Source organism: Ixodes scapularis, unplaced genomic scaffold (genome assembly GCF_016920785.2).
Source record: "Ixodes scapularis isolate PalLabHiFi unplaced genomic scaffold, ASM1692078v2 PGA_scaffold6__148_contigs__length_123643588, whole genome shotgun sequence".
Lineage (NCBI taxonomy): Eukaryota > Metazoa > Arthropoda > Arachnida > Ixodida > Ixodidae > Ixodes > Ixodes scapularis.
The window spans coordinates 113968335-113992257 of NW_024609881.1; the positions used below are offsets into that span (position 1 = coordinate 113968335).

At 43.4% G+C, this 23923-nt stretch overlaps 1 protein-coding gene across 1 annotated transcript; it reads left to right on the top strand.

Moving 5' to 3' along the window:
• Nucleotides 1–1076: 1076 nt before the first annotated feature.
• LOC8041362 (kallikrein-4) lies at nucleotides 1077–18987 on the top strand. Its single transcript, XM_042286058.1, has 8 exons — nucleotides 1077–1096; nucleotides 5938–6136; nucleotides 7406–7561; nucleotides 8582–8679; nucleotides 10576–10672; nucleotides 11204–11378; nucleotides 12908–13065; nucleotides 18332–18987. Exons 1-8 carry the CDS (start codon nucleotides 1077–1079, stop codon nucleotides 18521–18523), a joined length of 1095 nt encoding a protein of 364 aa, XP_042141992.1. The 3' UTR covers nucleotides 18524–18987.
• The last annotated feature ends 4936 nt before the right edge of the window (nucleotides 18988–23923 follow it).

Consider the following 23923-nt stretch of genomic DNA (forward strand, 5'->3'; position numbering starts at 1 on the left):
TCTTGTTTTCTAAATGTGCTTTGTGTCGATGACGTGTTCTTGATTGGGCAAACGATATTTTTTGTCGAGTGTGCGGATAGTCCTTTCGCTTCTCAAAAGCAAGGACACAAGCAAACAAAATAGCCGTGATGCTTTCTTGAACTTTCACTAGTTTATGTAGTAGAAGACCCGTTATCAAAACGCCGACAAGCGACATTGGCTGTAGCCATGTTTTTGTCGCCTCATCCAGCGTCTAGCTTGTGATTGGTCCCGGGCCCGTGACTGATCACCCGTCGACTCAATGACTGACTAAAGGCCGGTTCAGACACTTGCGTTTGAGTGCGTTTGACTGCGTTGCGTCGAGTGCGGAAAGCTAATCACCTGCACATCTGTGCTTCGTATGAAGCGTGGAATCCAATCTAAGGAATCATCTTGGCACGCGATATAAGCAGCAGGGATGTCCTGGTTTCTCGCTGCCGCAACGCAGTCAAACACAGTCAAACGCAACTGTCTGAACCAGCCTTTAGAGTTTAACCCGCATGCCGAAACAGAACACAAGGAGCAGGAGGAAGAATATGACGGACTTGAATAATCAAAGCTGCAGCTACTATATTTGGTCTCAGCGTACCTTGGCAAGAAGCAAGGCTACGGTGCCAGAGAGCCAATCAGGGCGTCGGGCAGAGTCATGTGACCATATACTCCATCTCACTATAGTGCTGTCCAAGCCACCGGCGGCACTGAGAGGACAGCAGTTTTTGTACGAATTTTGAGTTGCGGGTTAATCTTCGAGGGGAGCAAACGCGACATCTGAAGCACAAAAGAGAGGGTAAGAGGGACATTTATCCTTCTTCTCTTCGCCATAGCGTGTGGCGCAATGGCGAGGCATCAAATGTAAATATTCACCATTAAAATAGTCGCGTCATTATGTTTTGTTTATCAGAATTCAGATGTCACAAGTGAATAAATGCGATTCTGACGTTGATTCTTTCATTGAAATGCTCTGGATTAGCGAGACCAAAATGTTTTCCGTGGGAAAGGACGGATTATGCTAGTGAAGATTAACGCTGTGATACTTATTACACTTGCGTTTGGCAAATATGTTGTTCAAGAAATACAAGTAAGTCATCTGCAATTTATCTGCACAAGGTATCGGGTGGTTCTGTTTGTACCATGACAACTCGGGAAAATTTAGTGTTTATCCCAAATGGACGAATTTCTCACATCGTGTTTTACATAGTGCTTAAAAGCACCTGAATTATTTGGTATTTACTTTAAAAATTCGTATTTCAAAAAACGAAATTTACCAATTGCGTTTATATTTTTTGGGTGTTCTTTTGCATACTTCCAGGTTTAAAGAACTGTAGGCGCTCTTACTGCACTTGGTATATATACCAAAATCGATGCGCGCCGTTTTGCTGAGCCTTAGAACTCGTCAACGGTTGTGTTTTCTAAATCTCGTTTCTCCCATCTGGAAAGTTCCTTTTTACCAAACAGTTCGAAAACTCACATGAAAAAGCCTGGAAACATATTATGCCGTAAACATGCATACACAAAAACCGATTAAAGCAGGCAGCGCTGGTAACGCTGCTTTACTCTGGGGAGTGCCGCCATCTATACTTGCCCGTCTGAACTAGGAAGCGAACACACAAAGTAGCTCCGACTGTCGGGCCGCTGGGGAAACACAAACGGGGTTTCCCGCCATTGACGCCTTCGTCGGTTTCAAGAAACAGTGGCGAAACAAGTATACAGAACCGGTTCTCAAAGCGCGGGCACTATTTGTTTCCTTACGTTTTTTTTTTTTGTTTTGTTTTGTTTTTAATATTAATTTATAGGCGCCCTTAGTGCACTGGCTCTCGTTATAATAAAGTCAATATTTTCCGATTGGGTTAGCGTATATCTCCCGATCTTCGAGTTGTTCCTATTTGTGACGATATCACTGTTCAAACAAACTAAATTATGCCGCTCTTGATTAAATATATATTATTTTCATGAGAAGGAACCTATTACTCTGAAAACCAAGAATATTTGTTTAAAAAGTTTGAACTTTTTGTTCTTGAACTGTTCTTCAACTTTAAAAAGTTCAAGAATAGTATAGTGGTTAGGATTGCCTTGTAGTTTGTTCAGTTCAGTGCTATTTTATTATCCGAAGTGTAACACTAAAAAAGGCCCCTAAAGCTGTTTGGGAAACACAATAAAACTCTGATTGATTGATTGATTGGTTAAACTTATGTAGTTTTTACATGCCGAGTCTCTTTGGGTATATTGTTATATCTACAAACACGTAAAAAGAGAGGGCGTTTATTTGTAACCCCCGTGATTATCTCTCTGGTTAAACACATTGGTAATTTCGTTAAATTTGCCCTGAAATTAGCCATAATAATCTAAAGTATATACGTAAGGAGGAATGACATTTTGTATGTTGATCCAGAGACGAAACGATTAAAAAAAGCAGACCGGCCAGAGAAGACGATAATATTTTAAAACGCTCTTTATGTCTACCATACCTTGCGAAAGGAATTAAACTTCATTTTCGAGGCCAAGCGTCACTAACAGGACACCACCCTTACCATCTTACGCGACGAATACATTGACACACAAAACCCCCCAAAAATAACTTCAACGATTTCTAGCTTAGCCTGAGCAAGCAAATATACCGGCTGTAATATTAGCCCTTTGCAACAAATAACGTTAAGAGTTTGAAATGGCTTGATTCGCAAAACACCCATTTTTCGTTCCGAAGAGTTCGCATGCACACGGTTCTCTCTAATCGCCCCACGTTGGTCGGACCACCGTTCTCACGCAACGGGGTCAGAGCGGCCTGCTGCAGCCGCAAGACATGTGCTTCGGGGCACCACAAACAAAAGGGGCCAGTCCAACGGACGTATTTCCCACACACCGATTGACGTCTGGCGCTCCGGATAAAGGAACGGGCGACACGGGCCGGCCGCTCCAGCGTGGGTTTTCTTCTTTCGCTTTTCTTTTTACTCTACACCGAGGAGATCTGAGAAAGGGTACCCGTCTGAACCAGTTATCCGTGCGCACATCTTTCGCGAAGGACGTCGAAGTACCAGCGTCGTCGCCCGAAACGTCGCCGAGTGATTGACTCGATCTTTACTGCCGTGCGTTCGCAGTGAGATACCAAAGCAAAGACAAATGTGAGTGAGATTCATCGCTTGTACCCTCATTTCCTTCAGTTTTCTTTATCCCTCGATGTGCCCGAGAAAGGGTGAAGGAGCTTAGAGCTGAATGCGTTGACGTCCAAAATGGCGCCGTCCTGGGGGTAGCGGCATGCCTGTCAAAGCCTTTGAGGGTGAATCTAGTGCGACTTGAAACCAGTATTTCTTCTGTCAAGACGATTTGAATCGCGAATTTTTCCATTAGAAAAAGAAATAATTCAGGAAACCCTATACAAGCAGCCAGAAAAAACCGCTACGACGTTAAAAAAGTTAGAAAACAAACTTGCTGTTGACTTGTTTTATAAAAAAAAACAAAAAAAACTTAAGACAAATCCTTAAGACTGAGGCAAAACGAAGGACGAACCTCTAGCTTTCTAAAATTAAGCTGCCACACGTTTGTGTGTCTGTGTATGTGTGTTACTGGCTTAGTTTTCGTCACGCTACTGAATCTGAATAATTGGAATGCAAGCCGCGCGGTTGATTGAAATTCTGACCTTTTGAAAATGTTAACATTTGTCGGCAGGACGTGTGTAGTTTTTGAATTACCGTACGCGCGTGAGTTCGCAATTTGAAGTCGAATTCAATGGCTCTCTCAATTCAACGTACTTTTCATTCCACGCATTCGAACCTAACATAAATCAAAAATATTACGTTACACTTATGAGAGTCCTGAGCCGCAAATAATTACTACTTAAACTCCAAGAATCCTTAGCTTGTGATGATAAGTTCGATCATATTTTAGGCTTATTGAGCAACATTCAGAGGACCAGCCTTTTAATATATAGGCTGCTGCCAAGTCAGGTACCATAACGACTTTGCTACTCCAATCTAGTTTAATGTTCCTATTTTCTCTACTTCGCAGTACTTGTACGATCAGCTTGTCAATGCTAAATTAGAAGATTATTAATAAATAAACAATCGTTTTCTATTTTAATTCAATAAGCACCCAGATTTTGCGTTGATATAACAATTGAGTTTTGCACATGTTATTCAGCTAACACTTTTTATGCAACGTCACTCCGTACAAAGACCAAAATGTTCACGTGGCCACTTGTATCTTGGGGTTTAAATGACACGCGCCTCGGTGCTTGGTAGTAATAATTCAAAGGTGTTTTAGCCATACTCGAAAAATACTTAGAGAAGTGTCCTTACCTCAACAAGCATAAAATCACACAAAAGTACAAAGCAAATCTAGCGTTGCGATCCATAGATGTATTTCAACGAAAAGCAAAGCTCAAGTTATAACTGGAAAGAAAACATCGAGATGTGCGCAGGAACATTGCGTATGTACACATGCGATGTGTACAAAGGCAATGGGCAAGTGAAACGTACGTTTTACTTGCCCATTGCCTTTGTACACATCACATTTTATTATCCGATGTAATCGTGTTATGAGCTTTAATATTCCTTTGGCTCTTTCTATCTTGAGCCATGATTGGCTTTATGCGTTCTGTGAAAATCAATTTGCAAAGTTTTCTTTTCTGTTCCTTTTTTTTTTTTTTTTTGAGAGCGTGCAGTTAAGAAATTTAGAGCTGGGTTTACTTTGTTTACACTATTTATCATGTGATTCGCTCTTTGACGTTCTTATCCACGAATCCCTCGAAATCATTGACTGCCAAGCGATGATCACATGCTCAGTACACTTCACGCCTTGCGATTCTTAAGGCCTGTCATGGTCTATATTGTCGCGGACAACTTCAGAAATGAAGGGAGTTGCTCACTGCGTTCATATACTTCTCGAGCTCTCTGCGCCTAATGCGAATTCACGTAGCGGCTACGGTAGAATGCCAGAAACCAGGAAGAGGGTCGGCGAGAGAAACGAGTTCACTGAACGTGCGTGTGTGCGCGCGTGATGAAAACCCGTCGGACAAGTGGTACAAAAAGGGCCGGCACGCGGAGCCCTACAACTGCTTGGCCAGTCTGGCGAGGACACGGGCGTCCGTTATTACGCGACGACGGCGTACGCTGGCGGCTCGTACGATCACGTAACTCGGTATGAACTCGATGACCTTGCCGTTACGCAGTCAACGCCCTCTTTTATGCGGATGCCGGTAGTCTAGCACTTCCATGAGAGCAATAAATCAGCGAAAATGTGGTACATACTACGTATATTGCATTTTGATATGGTATATACAACGTACAAATTGCATTTTGATATAGTAGGGAATTTGCGTAGTGTTATTTTAGGCAAACAAAATTATTTGCTAACATATTTCATCAGTATTGTAGCCCTACGAGTTGTTGATTGAATGAAACTTTTTGAAACCGGTGAGTGCACCAAGAAATTGATACTGCGACAAATAGTATGCACCACATGATGCGGTGCATTTGCGTTTTACATTTTTATGTTCTTATAATAGTTCCCCGAAACCACAACCCCAAATATTTTAAAATGCATCTGTCGCAACAGCGATGGAAGACCACATTCTCTCAGGCTTTAAGTTTGGAGTATTCAAGTTTTTTGACTGTATCACGCAACTCTCTCTCTCCCTCAATACTATACTTCGTTTCAACTTCGGTCCGAGCGCGGCCAATGTTATGAGCCGAAGGGCCAATCAAACAGCGAAAGAGGCACAACGTCATGGCGTGCTCTCTGCAGTTGATAGGACTAGCCAGTATTCGCCGTCTCTCTGTGCGCGCTCTTCCGCCGGCTAGTCCTATCAAGCGCAGAGAGCACGCCGTGACGGTGCGCTTTTTGCGCTGTTTGATTGGCCCTTTGCCTCATAACATCGGCTGCGCTCGGACCGAAGCTGAAACGAAGTATATGTATCACCCCACACAGGAAGTCCGGGCTCTTTTTCGGGGTCTGCCTGTTGGCCACTGCGTGTTGGGCGCAAAACGACACTGCCACACCGGCACCGGCGGTGACGACGGCGCCAGTGGGCGAAGTCCTAGACGACACAGACGCCATCAGCTGCATGTGCGTGCCAAGGGACGAATGCAAGGACGAAACCGTCGACAGGAAACGGAAGACCGTACCGGTAAAGCACGGGTCATCAACACGAGCAGTCAGAGCGTCGCTGTTAACGAGAAAACGACATCGACACTTTCTGACGTTTTGCAACAAAAGCCTCGTAGCCGATTGTAACATTTGACGCCATAGGTTAGTGTCTCAAATGAGGAGTTTCCACCGCACCAGTAGTTTGTTTTGACCTTTGTTGTTTCGATTCTAACCAAAAAGATAATAAAACGAGCGAACAGATTTTTGCACTAAAATTTCCGTGCTTTTTTACATACCTGTGATTAAAAGGGTAATTTGCGTTGTGTGTAGAGCCACCTCTATGACACCTAGGCCAAGCGCCTGCCTACGCATCCTCAGCTGGCGTGCTCGAATCCCTGCCGAGTTGCACGCAATGTGACAAATGTTTATTGCGTTGAAGACGCCGTGTAACCGAGATTTCGGTTGCACGTCAAAAGATCTCCTGCTGGTCGAAATTATCTTCCAGCCCTCCGCTGGGGCGTGTCAAACACCCCGCGTTGGTTTGACACTTACACCACCCAAACTTGAATTCCCTTCATTGTAGCGCACGGACGACAAGTGTACAGAATGCGGTAATATAAACCATGGACGAACGGCGTTCATGCAGCCGCGGCAGAAGAGCAATGCAGGGGGCCCAAGGTACGTTCAGCTGTTAGGAAAAGGAGTTTGGAGTTGATTTCCACATTTCCTATTGTCGCAATCCTCCAGTTGATTTCATTACTTCGCATGCGGGAGACACCATCTGCGGTACAACACCACCGATGGCTGTAGCTTACGCAATCGTATTATAAGTGTCAGCTAAGAAAACAAGAATTTCTGCGATATTAAAACTGGCAAAAGAAGGATATACTGAGGACAATGGATAATAAAGGCCTCTTCACACATGCACCGGAGCGCTACAAGCATAACGCTGACCTCGCACTAAGCGCGTCCTGACGGGAGCGTTCACCAGCTTTGTATCGCACTGTCAAAATTGTTGCACATGCCAGACGATAAGTAGCTAACGACACGTGAGCAGCGCTACATCAGCGCTTCTCTGCATGTGAGAAACGGCCTTAAGAATCACGTGACAGATATGGAGAGGAGTGGCCAATTGTATTGGTATAATTCACGCTCACTATTTGTCCTCCAACTTTTTTTTTTTGTAGTTGTGTGTTTTACACTTGTACTATTGTGAACTTACGCACTCTGCTTTTACATACTCATGTACGGGTAACCTTGATGGCGGCTTGAACGTGATGTGCATTACTTTGTCATATTTGTCGCCCAGGCGTCCAAGGACGACATCTGCGGTCCGGAAATGGTCTGCTGCTCCCACCTGATCGTGCGCACGGAGAAGACGGTCGAGACGCACTCCTACTACTACAGCAATGCGAAGAACGCCGAAGCCGAGGGTGTTGCGAAGGCGGGAGAGTTTCCTTGGCAGGCAAGTCTCGCCATACACCATCCTCGTGCTTATCCTTAAAACCAGTTTTACATCATCTTTGAATATATTCTCATTATATTGACAACCAACTATGCCGTAATATTTAACGCCGCGTCTGCAGCTCATTAAAAAAAATGAAGCCATCCGCACAATTAAAAGTGGCTTGGTGTAAGGTTACAACTATACGAAGATAGACGATATACGCGTCTAGAGGTCACTGCACACAGTTTCCACTTGCTTTAGTCAAACTAATGAACGTCACTATACAAACTGTCGCTTAACTTGTTAAATTACTCTAATATGGTGGTCATGATTGCCACCTTGGAAGAGCTAAACGTATATGATCTACCTCTAGCAAAACAAAAATCAATAAAAACACGTAAAGTTTTGTTTAAAATGTTTATTGCTATACTCTTCAAACAAAAAAAGTTTAGTCGAGGTAACCCTTTTACCTTTGTATGCATATTGTACTTATCACCACCAAATAAAGCACTTGGAAATGTACTTGTACGCTGAAGTTGATCAAACAAGTTGGGAAACCAAGTAAAGTTAAGGTAATATCTAAGGTAAGCTGAAGGGTTGGTTTGGGCTAGTTGGTTAATTGATATTCAAGGTAATACATCAAAAGGCAATACATTAAAAAGCACCATGACAGGCTGACATTAAATATTTAATAAATGGTAATTTCACCGAGGAAATCATCCCACCCAGCACTCTCGTTCAATTTAAAAATGTATTTTATATCTTAAGGGTAAGCAATGAGAGAAGATTATCTAAAAAAAAGTCCAGTGAACATTAATATATAACAACGTTGAGGTAGTGACAACTGCGAGCCGTAGAAAAGGATTGCTTAAAAGTATGAATGGTTATTTCTTTAACTATTAAACTTGGTTTAATTAATGGTATAAACCATAACTTGACCGTTCGTGCAGCCGATATGCAAGGCTGCCGATTTTTGAAGATATGTTTAGCTCGAAGTTCTGCATAATACAACGAACGTCTCATTTAATCTCATCGCAGGCACTATTGTTTTCGCAAGAGGAGGAATTTTTGTGCTCAGGAGTGATTGTGAGCCCAAAGCATGTACTCACATCGGCAGCGTGCGTCCACGAATTTCAGTAAGTGCAGACGTCTTCCTTTAATGACCATTTTTAAGCAATACAGATTTTCACCTACGAAGAAAATACGTTACTATGCTGTAAATTCCTCTGACGTCGCCTTCTGGTGTTCTACACTAAAGAACAATTTTTTTTGACCCATGTAATGAAACCTACGGAAAATCGTGTTCTTCCCCAAATTAACGCTGATTAAAGCTGTGAACGAGCTCTGCCTCTTTCCATATTAAAATCTCACAGAAAGTTGTCTACAGGTACAGCAATAAATAAACAGGTGCATCCATGCCTAAAGCGAAAAATTCAGAGATTTCACTGAGAGTTATCAGTCACATATCTCGATAGGTGGGAAATCATTTTCGAGCGTATTCTCAAATATAATCTGCGGGCGTAAGTTTTTCTAAAACGGCAATAACGCCTCCTTCGTACCGTTTGATTCGTCTATCTGTACCTGGAGTGCTAAAAAGTGCGAAAATGTTTAAAGGGACTATGAAACAATTTTAGACATTATTTTACTGACTAGATATTGTATATGGGATCAAAAGAAACCTTGCACGCGAGGTTAGAAAGGCTAAATACTAATTTTTGGCATGACATTTTGGCAACTAAATGCGGACAAAATCTTACACTCTGTCCTTCAAACGGTCGCCACGTAGCTGAGTGTAGAAATGGGTGGATTAATAAGTGAGTTGTGGCGTAACTTTTCGTAATAGGCGGTAGCTCGCGCCACCTAGTAAAGAAACCGCGACATTCAAAGTGTCGAAATCTTTTTTTTTTCGCTCCTTTCACGAGCATGTCAGTTGAATATAGCTTCCCTATTGGATACGAGTAGTGTGTCACTTGAACTGTGCTCGCAAAGGATATAATTGGCGGCGAATACCTTCAACGCAAATGACCGAGTTTAGCATCCGGTTGCATAAGCCGCAGCGTCAACGAGAGCACCAGAGGTTTCTCCCTGAGGATTTCCATTAGGTGTTTATATTACTTTATTGCTAGCGTTTTGTGTTCGCAGACAAAATGTGAACCTACCGTTCGGTACTGAGTAATCGCCACACCTCCGCGGCCGCTTGTGGCGCCGAACTGCTACACCCTTCATCAGGCGAGTTCTCGTCTTGCCGCGTGCGCGTCCCGGTGTGCGGAAGAAGGTCCATACTTTCGCTTTACCGAAAGATTTTAAGCTGCACTTCACTCAGCTGCGTCACATTTATAGCCATGGCGTTAATCGCACAAGCGTCGCTGACCAACGAGTCCTACGAAGCGATCGGCGTTCATGAAAACCGCAGTATATTTGGCGTCGTTTCGACGTCCTTGCGTCAAACGGTCGACGCAAGAAACGTCATTTCGATCCAACGGGACGCTAGAGTGACGCGGCTCCCTCGCTCGGCTGGGAGAACTTCCGTTTTCAGTAGAAAGGCGTGTTTTACGTCACGGTCACGTGATTTTGCACGTTGGTGGCCGAATCCGGTCGAGTCGAGGAGGAAAGCTGATATCAGTTTCCATTTTTTCGTGTGTGCGCCCGTGCAAAACTGGAGGCAATACAACGAAAACGAATTCCTGCTCCGGATTTTATGAATAGTAAAGATTAATTAAGATCTTCATTTGGAAAAAACTGGAAAATTATTTTATGGTCCCTTTGAGTTTTTTACCTCCTAGAAATAAAAAGAAAAAAATTTCGACAAACATTTAACGAGTCTCGGGTTTCAGAAGTTTCGCCAACAATAACCGCCTGTTTCATTATTTCTTGAACAAAAATTGCGAAAAAAATGCGTAGCATTTTATCCTATTGTTGCATTACCTGTGTTTCAATGCCTTAGAAACGACTGTTACAGTTACGTTACAGGCTGGAATAAAAATGCAACAAAAAAAATTCAAAGGTATGTGAAAATATTTTGTGTTTTACAGGGGTGACAAGGCTTCCAAGCTAGGTGTCCGTCTCGGCGTGTTAGATAGAACTGTCGACGAACCGTCTCCAATATATCAGAACTACACTGTGGAGAAGGTACGAAACACTTCATTACAGCATAAACACCCTGGTATACATACTACCGCAGTACGGCCAACAGGTCTCCACAAAGAAACTGCATAATGTTATCGGCTGTAGAAACCTATTTTCGGAATCGAGCATCCTGAGATGAAACAGCCAACATGTTTTCTTAATTTATATAAAAAAAGGAAATTTTACTCTGAAATATATTTAAACACAAACATAATACATTTTCGTAGAAACAATACAGTTCCGTCGAAAGCTATTTCGAACTGCCTTGTAGTAAATAATTTCGTGGACCATTCCTGTTCCTCAAACAACATAAGTAAAACATTCTTAGTTTCATGAGAGGTACAATATGAAACAAGGCAGTAGACAACAATATTCTTAGCTTCCACGACATATTTTGTGATATAGGGAACGTTATTTTGACCATTGAACAGTATAATGACAACATCCATTTTTAATTAGAGCACGCAACATTCATTTTAGGTTGCGTGCCATTACAAAATTGCCATGTGTTCTTCAATGGTGGGCGGTTTGCAGGTCGTGGTGCACCCGAAATTCCGCTCAGCGTACATCCGCAACCTGGCTGTCATCAAGCTGGGCCAAGAAGTGGGCACCACACCGAGCATCGGTCGCATTCCTGTTTCCCGACCTGAGGACTCGTTTGTGGGCAAGACGTCGTGCCTGGTCAGCGGCTGGGGCAAGAACCTCAAGCGTACGTTCCGTTTGATCAAAATTATACTTCGATTTATTCTCGAACGACCAATCAATTCCGGTCTTTCTTTCAGTCTGGACCAGGGTATTTCAATGTAAAGAAGAAAAACCTCTCTATCCGTCTTGCTTTAGCTAAGACTGTAGAAAAACCTGCGAACATTTACAAGGTGTTTTCTTTATAATGTTCCACAGCTGCACTAACGTGGATGCAGTGAAATAACCTAATGCGCATTACCTGTACTCGTCTAACTTAGGGAGGTGAGTTCATATAAATTTGCATCCCACTTTACTATTTTTTTTTTTATCTGGAGCGCGTGAAGGCATCTATGGCTCCTGGCTTTCATCTGTGCAACGGCAACATTTCGGTTCCCGATATTTCCTGTGTTTCCGTAGTCAGCCCCAGCCGTTGAAATAGAATGACACAACCTGCAGGTGCGCCTGTCAAAGTTACACGCACGCGCTACATGTTGACACTTCTCATGGAATTTTCGCAATACTCTTCTAGAACGCACACAAATTGGGTTGACAATACCATAAGCAGAAGGCACTTACGCAGTTATCTACAGCATACATTCTCAAGGAACTAGAAAGTACTCGACTCTAAGTTGCTACTTTATTTCATAAAAAAACAATTGTTTGGCAACAAAATGTTGACTAGAATCCCGAGGCCTCCAGGAATCTCTACAATCAAGTATATGTGCACAACCGCTGCTATATTTGTTTTGATTATTTAGGGCCACCCAAGAAGAGGTCCTCTGCAGTATGTTGTTTCTCGCGCAGAAATAATGCGAGGGTAAACCTGAAGATACATACATGTTTCAGCCGACCTATTGGTTCTTAATATTATTTGCAACCTAATCGTCACTGCGAAGGCCTAATGGCGCACTGAGGTCCGCTGAACCCTGAAACACGCATTTGAGGATGGGCAATTTAGTTTGCGGTTTAAGCTTATGGCACTTTTTGGATGCTTTAATTTTACTGAACAAATGCTGCGCTACTAAGTGTACAATCTCACATATAGCAGAAAAATACAGCTAATTATTCTAAGCGCTAATAGCCCTTTGTTCCAACTATGGCACACGGTATCGCAAGAAGACCTTATCAAAAGTTTAATCCTAGTTTCAACGACGGTTATAAAAAAAAGAGCAAAATTATTTTTATGTTACCAACCAAATTGTCTTAACAATGCTTTGGTCATAAGTTTATCTCCAACTTTGCCACAAATCATGTCTTCTAGTTGAACGTAACAACACACGGACAACAAAATCTGAGCGTGCAAGTGAACTCGTGGCTAATAAATACTGTGAAAAGTACGCAAGACTGAGATTGCTTAGGGAAGAACACAAACACAAAAAAAAAGTGGTTCTGTTCTTCTTTACGACACCTTGGTCTAGAAAACTTTTCATGGCGCAAGTTCTATCAGTCCATCAAAGGTTAAATAGCTAGCGCTGAACTTTAAGTCTAAGAGAATCTATATAACTACTGCTGAGTTTATTGTTTTCATTTAACTGAAAACACATATCTTCGCAGGCGGTTCCCTGTATCAGCAACTTCGCAAAGCGAACGTTACTGCCCTGAATAGGACTGACTGTCTAGAGCAGCTGAAGAAGACAAAACTTGGCCCGTCATTTAAGCTGGATAATGGTTCCATGTGCGCCGCGGAAAACACCACAGCTGCTGCGTGCGAGGTGAGTTTAGACGCTTCCACTCTAAGGCGGCGGTTAACAAATATCGAGGTCTTAATCACTCCTTACCAGTCACTTCGCCCAACGAGCATCCTATTTATCACTGTCGCCCAGCAGTATAACTCGTGCAAATATTCTTAAAATTACGTCATATTTACAATGTGTTTTTTTAAGGCTTTAAAGATGTGTTTAAAAGAATTCCATGCAAACTACATTCAGTAATGCGGTCTGCGAATGTGAGTTATGCAGCCTGAGAATATAATGTAGGAGGATAATCTTCACGATAAGTCTACTAATTAACTCGGATTCCTTGATTCCTTGACCAAAAAACCCTGTATAACTTTAAACTACCTGGATTATAGAACTGGAAATCTACGTCGAATTCTTTTTGGAAACCTTAAATCCAGATTGCGGTCCAAAGAATGATTTATGAAAACATAAAATCCAGATAAAATCTAGATAATTTTCTACTGTCATTATCGAGATAGCAAGAGTTATACAGTGTATCGTCGATAGAGAACTTCGTAATTATTGGAGAAAAAGGTGTAATTTCAATTAGAAGCTTCATGGGCATCATTAAAAGCTCTAGATAAGTTTTCAAAACATTTGGGATGTGTAGCAAGAGCGGTAATGCGCTAAAGTTATCACTCCTGTAACAAGCGAAACATTGGTAGTGCGAAACTGGGCTCGCGCGGTTTTTCCTCCTCTTGTCATCCGCGTTTCCGCACGCCCAGCTTGTGTCGACCGCACAAGTGGTATCTTCATTGCACCACTTTATTTCCCACCCTCCTTACATGTTCTAAAGTGTACTTATTTTGTTGTTTTCGATGATACTCTGGGAATTTTGAATTGAATCAATATGGTGATTTTCTCTAATAAAAATAGTTAATTAAAACGTTTTAGTTATCCGACTCATCGTGAGGATTATCTTTTTTATATTATGTCCCCCTAGCGGTATGACTCTCTGCACAGACCCCATTACTCTAGCTTTCACGGCTTTTTTAACACAAATCTCTAAAACCTACAAAAAAAATTAAATTACAGCTTCTTTGCAGTGAAACAAATATCCCACAGCCAATGTGTATGAAGGATAGGATAGAAAACTCTACAACGCGAGACGGAAGTACATTTTTAATCACCACAACTTTCTTTTATACAGCCGTCCCACGCTCGCACCCTCGCCGTGTTCGCACACCCCTCGTCTCGTTATCTAAAGTTCGATCTGTTGTACCCAACTCCGGGGCGGTCCTTCCTTCTCCGATCAGACCCTTGCGAAACTTCTCAGAGTTCCCAAGGTCAGAGGACAAACTGTCAGGAAGCAAGACAACAAAATACGCCTCGCTATCTAAAGTTCACTCTGTTGGACCCAACTCCAGGGTGGTCCTCCCTTCTCCAACTTGACCCTTAAGGGGTACTCATATACTTGATCCTTAAGGGGTATAAGAAATCCCGGGGATTCCTCCCCGGCACGCGCGCATCACGAGATAAAACGCAAAGCTTTTGCACATCGCAAAGCCTGACGTTTTCGTCGTGGGATGCGCGTGTCGGAGAAATCCCCGGGATTTCTCCCTCGTGTGAATACCCCTTAACAGACATTCTCATAGTCCCGAAGGTTAGTGGGCCAACAGTCAGGTATACAATATACCCTTCAGGAAACAGTCGATAATGTACAATCTTTTCATAAACGCAAAAACCTCTTTGCCACATCGAGTGTCATTGATGGCTGACTAATACAATTCCCCACTAAACCAATCCTAATGGTTTCTTTTAATACACGTTTTATACGATTCCTTTCTTTAAAAAAAACAACCGTCTCTTTCCCTTCCGCTATACAGTTATTAAATTCCTGAACGTGCCTCGCGATTTCCGAGTTAGCAGTTATTTCTTATAGCTCTCTTCTGTTCATTTAACCCATCTTTCACACACCGTTTGGTCTGTCCGACATAAGGAAACCCACACGACATCGAGATATCATACTCAACGCCTTCGCGACACTCAACCAAGACATCTCTGTTTCTTCTGGCACCCATGTTGTCCCCCCATGAAAGACGCTAGTCTGCTCAGCTTAAAGTCTGTCGTAAAGAGAACCTTTACATTGAGCCTTCTTGAGATGAACATTAAATTGTGGGAAAACCCATGAAAAATGGAAAACTTCCAACTTTGCGAACCTTCTCGGTTGGCCCCTTGTTGATCCCGCTGACCTTCATCAAAAGTCATTTCGCCGGTAACCAGACCAAAGCTCACCGGACGAAAGCTCACCGGACAGAAGCTCACCGGAAAAAAAGCATCCTTTTTCTATATTGTTGTTGTGGCCTGCATCCTTCAAGCGGAGCGTCTGATTCCTCACAGAAACTATTTTTTTTTTTTTTTGTGAGGACAGGACTTTTCGAGGGCAGCGTCTTACAATGTCATTACTATGCCTCTTTTGACTAACTTGGAATGACAGCTCTTAATCGGCATCAAGGGTTTGGGTGCCGCTAAGAGAGCTATAAAAATAACTGCTGCAAATTGCGAAGCACGTTCAGGAATGTAGCCACTGTATAGCGGAATGGGATGAGAAGGTGGTTTTGTTCGAAGAACGGAATTGTACAAAACGTGTGTTAAAAGAAAACCAAAAAAAACCTTAGGATTGGTACACTGGGGAATTGTATTAGTCAGCCGTCAATGACACTCGGTGTGGCGACAAAGAGGCTTTTGCGTTTATGAAAAGAATGTACGTTCTCGACTGTTCTCTGGAAAGGTGTATAGTACACCCGACAGTTGTTTCATTGACCTTGGGGACTATGAGAATGTCCGTAATAGCCGATTCACAAGACGGACTGATCCGCGGACGGATTGATTACGTGATGACATATCCGCGGTTCATCCGTCTCCCAAGCGCATCCACACGAGGGAGACGACGAGCAGACGCCAGCGAGGACGGACCGATCCAGCTCGCCACCCCACAGTGCCGCGAAACTCCAACATCGCACCGTGGCACCGTTGTCCAAGAGAGAAATCGACGTTTGCTACCGCGACTGAGAATCGTACGCTGCTGTTACGCACAGATCGAGACAAAACACCGGGGCAGACTTCGCACCAAGCGCCACTAGTTTTACTAACCCAAAGCATGACAGTGACAGGCATGGTCCTGCTCGAGAAAGCCTCGGCGTAGACGCGACGAAGTTCTGGGCTCGCGGAGGGGTGTTTGGAGATGCCTTCGCGCACTCCGCGCTCGTGCACCACACTCAAGCACACCACATTCACAACTTACAAGAGAGGTCTTGCTCGGTGAAATCCTGATCGGACTTGCAAGAATTACCGCGGCGTGCTAGACAAATTTTGACGGGAGCTTCTTGACACGGTCCCGGAGGAGTACCGAAACCTGCGTCGCGTCAGCCAGACAAGTTTCTGGAGTTTCTTTCACTCGTGGAACCAAGAATCGCGCGTCAAAATGAACCAACAACGCACAAAACACAACGTTGCGCCATTTTGTTTTGAACGCCCAGAAGCAAAAAACCAAGAAAACAATGTACCGTTGCCAGACTAAACGCTTTCCAAGTCAATCTGCCGCCAAACGTCCGCGAGTGAAAAAGGCGCTCGACTTTATCAGTCCGCGCCTCCGCGGACGAGGCGCGGATCGCAGGAATCGGTGACGTGCCGGTCACGTGGTACACGGTCCGCGGACGAAAATCGCGATTCGGTCCGTCGTGTGAATCGGCTATAAGGGTCCAGTCGGAGAAGGGAGGACCGCCCCGGAGTTGGATCCAACAGAGTGAACTTTAGATAGCAAGGCGTATTGTGTTGTTTCGTTGCCTGACAGTGTGTCCTCTGACCACGCGGACTCTGAGATAGTCCGCAAGGGTCCGGTCAGAGAAGTGAGAACCGCCCTAAAGTTGGGTACAACAGATTGAACTTTAGAAAACGAGGCAAGGCGTGTGCAAACTCGGAGAGGGTGCGAGCGCGGGGTGCCTGTATAAAAGGAAGTTGTGGTGATTAAAAATGTAGTTGCTGAGTTTGAGACGATTGTGTTTGTCCCTCTTTGTAAACCTCCGTCTGGAGTTGTAGAATGTCTTATAATAACCAGCTTGCCTGCTTAGTCATGTTGTCTTCAATGATACCATATTGGTATGAAAGGTTCTCTCATTTGACGTCAATTGACTGAGGTGGTAAAGATTTGTTACCGATGTACGAGAGTTTTCTTGAAAAGATGATGTGGTAAGTCTAGCTGGTCTACTCTTCAAATACTAATTTTTATTTCGAAGTCACAGTCCTAAAATTTTGAAAGTTCATCAATTATAAGGAGTTTAATCAAAGATGTAATTCTTTGTTTGAACTAAAACGAAAATTACACAATATTTTTTCTATGAGAAGGTTACGGGAGGAAGGAGGGGTTAGGGGGTTCTATAGAAAGTACTGCGGACGACGCGTATACTCGAAGCGCTGTTCCTGCTTTGTGAGGTCCTTTAAGCCGGGGTCACGCTTTTATATATCATAAAAAAGACAGTCTGCATACAGATTCGAACCCGAGTCACTGCGAGATCCGTGCTTCGAATTTCGTAAGCCAATGAGTTCAAAAATAACTTTGGCAGGCGGCATTCTAACCATGGGTATTGTGGTGACACGTGCCTATACACTGCCTTTTTGTATGATGTATGTGCAGTGTGACACTGGTCTTAAAACTGCACTTCAGATATGGCAATTTTTTGCTGCCGCAGTTTAGTTATAGCATCGTCACCAGTACAAACCCCGTTCAATAATCTTTGACTGTGCCAGTTGATTGAACATCTATGTAAAGAAACATACTTTAACAATGTCTTCTTGCTCACATAGGCAATGTAAGAAATGTCAGCCATTTTGCAGTGCCACAGAAACACCTCCCGGCATTTGATGGACCTACTTACGTGATAGAAAGGTGATGGCGATTGTGATCGTGGGAATAAGGCGGTGTGCAGTTTGTTTTGTTAAATACACTAAAAATGTACATGCTTCTACCTTATTTTGATTAAGAACTTTTCCCGTTTCGGCCTTTGCCAAACTGACACCTCCGAACCATCCGTATTCACCCTACGTTTAGATCAGGTTTCTAAACGAGGTACAGACTGGCATTTGTTAGATTAAGGATGCTGTACATGGTCAGCCTGCAACTCTAACTTTCTGCCTTTCGCCACACTTCAGTGCATACCCTGCCAAAGTCCATCTGAAAAGAACGTGCACGTGCTGGAGATACTGGATTCCTGCTTCTATAGATCACGACTTCCTTTAACTAAGCAATTTTTATTTGTTTCAGGGTGACGAAGGCGGCCCGATGGTGTGTAAGCGAGATGGAGAGGACCGATTTGTTCTCGTGGGCATTGTGTCCTATGGAGACCTGCTCTGTGGTCAGATGGGCGTTCCTGCCGTCTTTGCAGACACGTCGAGGAACATCGATTTTATTTCCGAGACAACTGGGCTACCCAAGGAACGCTTTTACAAGTCTTAGCAGTCGCAAAGTTTCGCGAAACACTTGGCTGCGTCCATTGCTGTAATACAGTCCGATGGAAAGCTTCTGAAAGGCAGCCTATGCAACTTAATGCGTAGAATAGGCAATTAGTTTATTGCCCCATCGATTTTATGAAGCCATCATTTAAATTCACACTATTGGCATTTTGACGCTCTAGAGTAGATTCATTATGTAACTTATTTTAGCAGGCATAAGTGCATCCTAATGTCTTCTGCAGACTTCATTTGTAACAACTATGAACATGTTAACACTACGATGTCATAAACGATCTTAATATGACTAGACAGTTTGCAAAACGTGAGGCGCCAGGCACTGGCATCAAGAGGCATTCTAGAAAATTTTTGTAGCAGCCAATGGATTCCATGTAGGTGAACGGGGGAGGCCTGGCGAGCAACTGCACTACCCTTTTTTAGATCTCTGTAATGTCATTTGGTGTAGATTGCAGGAATATGTACCACACTGGACATTCCATCAATTCCTGGGGCGCCTGGCGCGCGGATTTTTAGGATATTTGCAAATGATATTTTAATGGTCTCGAGAATAAGTAGGTTTGCTCATCCCTCAGAAAAAGAGGCTGGGCCAATTTAGGTTGTGCTACAATTTTCAGTAATATTTTCCTGGGCAGAACCTGTAACCTCGCATTCATGTTGACTTCTGGCCGAAACAAAATGTGCTCCAGAAATAAAAAAATAAAAAATAACGACTGGTTTCTTTGAATATACCGTTAAGTTTACTTCCAGTCTCAGCAAGTGTTCGTGCTGTACCACAGAAATTGGTGTCAGATAGTAGGACTCCATGAAGAAGGTGATTCTGGACAAGTTTTGAGTATTTGTTAGATGTATTTTCTACGTGCAAAGAAGAGAGCCATTGGGACCTTCATTAATCCCTCAAATAATCCTAAAATAATCTGGCACAGTGTTCTGTTCATTTAGCTCCAGCGCGGTTTGCAACAAATCAGAAAAAACAACTCTGAAATACAAATATAATTAACAAGAATATTCCATAAAACCAAATAAACACGGGTGTTTTTTTTTTTTTTTGTAAATTGCAAATGCTCTCAATTTGTTTTCCCAAGACTTATACGTTTAATGGGAGAAAATACAAAGCTTATAGAAGTCATAACGCAAGTGCAATCCGAATCCAATAGGACCCAACTGCTACAAAAAATTTAAAGTAATTTCAGTGATATCAAAGTTAGAACATCTTATCGCAGCTTCAATTCTTTTTTCTAGCTTAATAAGGTAAAATAATTTTTACATTGACATGACGCGCTCACGTTTATTCACAAATTGAACAAATTGTCGTTTTCATTTCGGTACGGCAGCTTTAGAGCTACAATACCAGCAGCAGCTAATAACCGGGTTGATATGATTTTCGTTATACCTAAATATCCGCAATAAAGACTAGATCCACATTGAAATTATGTAAATGTTCTAATCACTTAAAAACCAGTTCTTTCTTTTCTTATATCGAAGCAAAAGAAAGAAACAATTTTCCTGGGAGACTAATGTCATTAAATATGTTAGCGGCATTCCTTGGCCATCCGAAGAACTTGTAGTATAAAAAGAAGTCCTAGAATTTTAAATACTGGAGCGCTCTTCACAGCGCCGCTGAAGCAGAAATCGAATCCTTCGGCCCGAATGTTGATGGTCACCTCCCTGTTGAGGTCGTCGGTGACGTTGTGGCAGTCGGACAGCATATCGGCAATGCAGAACTTGTACTCCTTCACCAGCCTACAGTTTCGCAAAGACCACATAAACAAACTTAACACTTTGACGTCACACCGCTCCGGTGGTGCTGCTGTCGGCATTGCGCATGCGCAGATGTCTTTGCCTAAAGCGAATCTGATTCTTGCGTACGACGCAATGCCCATACACGGACAGCTCAAGAACTTCAGGGTGGCGCAACTCACGAAAGTCTTTTTCTAACACTGTTCAGCCAAACAAAATGCGGCACTAGCTGAGAAGAACGTCCAAGATCGAATCACGAAGCAAAGATGCGTGCCAATCATAAAACATTCCCAGCGTTTTTTTTTTTTTTTTTTTGTTTTTTTTAGTTCTCGGTGCTATATCGTCCTGAATTGCTTCACGAAAACAGTCTCACAAACTGTCTCACGCGTACCTGCTTCTTTTGCCGTCTTGTGCATCAGGTTCTGATGCTTGTTTTTGAAGGTTCAAATGGTCTACTTTTTAGATAAAGCAATTCAGCATGTGCTTGTCTATGACAATACGTATATTTTCTTAGTCACACATTTAGAAGCCGGAGTAAATTGAAGGAGATCGGCTGCCGACTGGGTTGGCACTTATCAGCTCGGAACACGTGGAGCGAAAACTCGCGCTGCAGGACCCAGCGATCCTGTGTTTAATCCGGACCCTTGGACTATTCGATCTTGATGAGCATCGAATACCGGCGTGCGGTCGTGTATCACTACTGCGTGCTGCAGGTTGACGAGCACAGACTAGCGGTTGCACTGGGCTGACTAAATTGCTCATCTATAGTTGAGACATCAGACTCCCATTAGGGCTGACTATCTTCCGGCTGTATAAACACGCAATATATTTATTAATATTATTATTATTCGAAGTAAATCGAGATATAATTCATGACAGCTCACAAAATGGAGGGGCTGGCTAGTTTCGATCATTGTATTAATGCTCCTCTCTCATTGAGATTGAGGTACGAGCAAATATTAAGGCCGAAGAGATGGTTACGAGTCGAAATTCTCTGATTACAGAATTCCCAAGCAACACGGATTTTGGCTAAGCAATGGCCATTGACTGGGAATGGTATTGTGGCCACTGGCCAAAGAGCGGCCATTCATTGGCCAATACTTGGCCGATGGCTGATGGCCAGTGGCCAATGGCCAATGGCCGGAGAAAGGCCAGTCATCGGCCAGTCTCTGGCCACTGTCTGGCCACTAGCCAAAGGACCAATGCCAGCCATTGGCCAATGGTTGACCAACTCCGTGCTGCTTGGGAAACTTGTCCCTGCGTTTCTTAAGTTTTTGGGAAATATCGGGAGTGCAAGTTCGTCTGCTACTTTCGCAGAAGTTACGCTGATGTCAGAAAGCAGAGTTCTGATTGCTTCTGATAGAAATCTAGTGGGTAGACCTCAACGCTATAGCTGCCTTGAGGCCTACCCGCGATCCTTCCAATCAGAGCCAATCCGTGCTCGGCGTATTGACGTCACCGTAACCCCTGCGCAAAAAGCAGACGAACTTCCGCTCTGCATAGTCATTTTATTAGATTTTCTTCTACTCTCCTAAATATTTTATTCCGCTGATGGGACTCACTGCAATTGCAATCCGGTTGTTTGGGGGGAAGTAGGATGAAGAGAAATCTTAATTTTATTCAATTTTTTTTTATCTTACTCTCTTTTAGAGCGCAGCTCTTAGGGGCCCGTTTCCGGCTTGAGCGGCGTCGCCGTCGCCGTCGCCGTCGGCGTAACCGCGCGGTGCATTATGGGTAAATTTCCCCGCTAAATCTAGCGGAAAAATTTCCCCGCTAGATTTAGCGGAAAAATTTCTCCGCTAAACCTAGCGTAAAAATTTTCCCCGCTAGATTTAGCGGAAAAAATTCCCCGCTAAATCTAGCGGAAAATTTTCCCCGCTAAATCTAGCGGAAAAATTTCTCCGCTAAATTTAGCGGAAAAATTTCCCCGCTATATCTAGCGAAAAAACTTTCCCCGCTAGATTTAGCGGAAAAAATTCCCCGCTAAATCTAGCGGAAAAATGTTCCCGCTAAATCTAGCGGAAAAATTTCTCCGCTAAATCTAGCGGAAAAATTTCTCCGCTAAATTTAGCGGAAAAATTTCTCCGCTAAATTTAGAGGGAAAAATGCCCCGCTAAATCTATCGGAAAAATTTCCCCGCTAAATCTAGCGGAAAAATTTTCCCCGCTAGATTTAGCGGAAAAAATTCCCCGCTAAATCTAGCGGAAAATTTTCCCCGCTAAATCTAGCGGAAAATATTCCCCGCTAAATCTAGCGAAAAAATTTCCCCGCTAAATCTAGCGGAAAAATTTCCCCGCTAAATCTAGCGGAAAAATTTCCCCGCTAGATTTAGCGGAAAAATTTCCCCGCTAAATCTAGCGGAATTCTCCCCGCTAGATTAGCGGAAAAAAATTCCCCGCTAAATCTAGCGGAAAGACTTTCCCGCTAAATCTAGCGGAAAAATTTCTCCGCTAAATCTAGCGGAAAATTTTTGCCGCTAAATGTAGCGGAAAAATTTTTCCGCTAAATCTAGCGGGAAAAATGCCCCGCTAAATCTAGCGGAAAAATTTCCCCGCTAAATCTAGCGGAAAGAATTCCGCCCTAAATCTAGCGGAAAAATTTCCCCGCTAGATTTAGCGGAAAAAATTCCCCGCTGTCTAGCGGAAAACTTTTCCCGTTAAACCTAGCGGAAAAATTTCCCCGCTAACTCTAGCGGAACAAATTCCCAGCTTAATCTAGCGGAAAATTTTTTCTGGGGGGTCACGTGACCCCCCCAAGGTCACATGACCCCCCCCCCCCCCCGCCCCGAGAACAGGTAACCCTCAGTACTCTTCCCTCCTCCTCCTCAAGAGCTGCGCTCCTATTCGGTGTTACAGGGAGTTGTAAACGGCTCTCATTTTTTAACAGTTCCTACAGCAGGTTGTGTTAGGGCACTGAATGTAACATGCAATCGTACATTGCTATCCCTGTGCCAGCTGAACGATTGGCGACTCTAGCGCTCTTTTGCTCCTCACACGTGTTTCCTAAAATAGAAGAATTGAGAGGTTGCCCGGTGACGCTCAGAAATTTTTTATTTGAAATCATGTTTATTTACATCATTAAAGAAGGTAATTAGTAAATTGTAGTTAATTTGTTAGCTGATTAGTATACTGTTTACCACCCTTGTCACCCACCTTGGCTGGCAGTATGTTCCCAGATAGAGTTTATTTTTCTCCTAACCACCGTGTTGTAATGAATTTTTGAAATCATTTGCTGACCCACACCCGGTATATCTTAAACTTCACCATTCGCTGAGATTACTCCGTAGAACACAGCACAAGGCGTTTTATGGGAAAGTAGAAGTTCGAGATGACTTGTGGTTCGAGATGTCTAACTGGACAATCGTTCTACAGTTAGAGGAAACAGCTGTAGGAGCAATCACCTGCAGACGAGTTGCCAGCCGTGCGAGTGACTTCGTGGGTGCACGCCGCTGTCGTCCAGGTACCGAATGGCCTCCTTGGCATTCTCCAGGTTCCTCCGGCAGAAGTCCGAAGTACGCACAACGTTCGAAACGTCGCAGCCTGCAGAGTTAGGGAAGAGAATTAAAGGACAGCGCTTCTTTGGCGGCTCCGATTTGTCACGCTGGTGTTCGGTCTCAAAACGTCTTAAATGTAGGTCTCAACTGCAAAAA

Coding starts and splice junctions, on each gene's coding strand:
- LOC8041362 (XM_042286058.1), top strand. CDS start 1,077: ATGTTGTTCAAGAAATACAA. Junction 6,137..7,405: donor GGAAACGGAAGACCGTACCG/GTAAAGCACGGG, acceptor TTTGTCGCCCAG/GCGTCCAAGGACGACATCTG. Junction 11,379..12,907: donor CTGGGGCAAGAACCTCAAGC/GTACGTTCCGTT, acceptor ATATCTTCGCAG/GCGGTTCCCTGTATCAGCAA.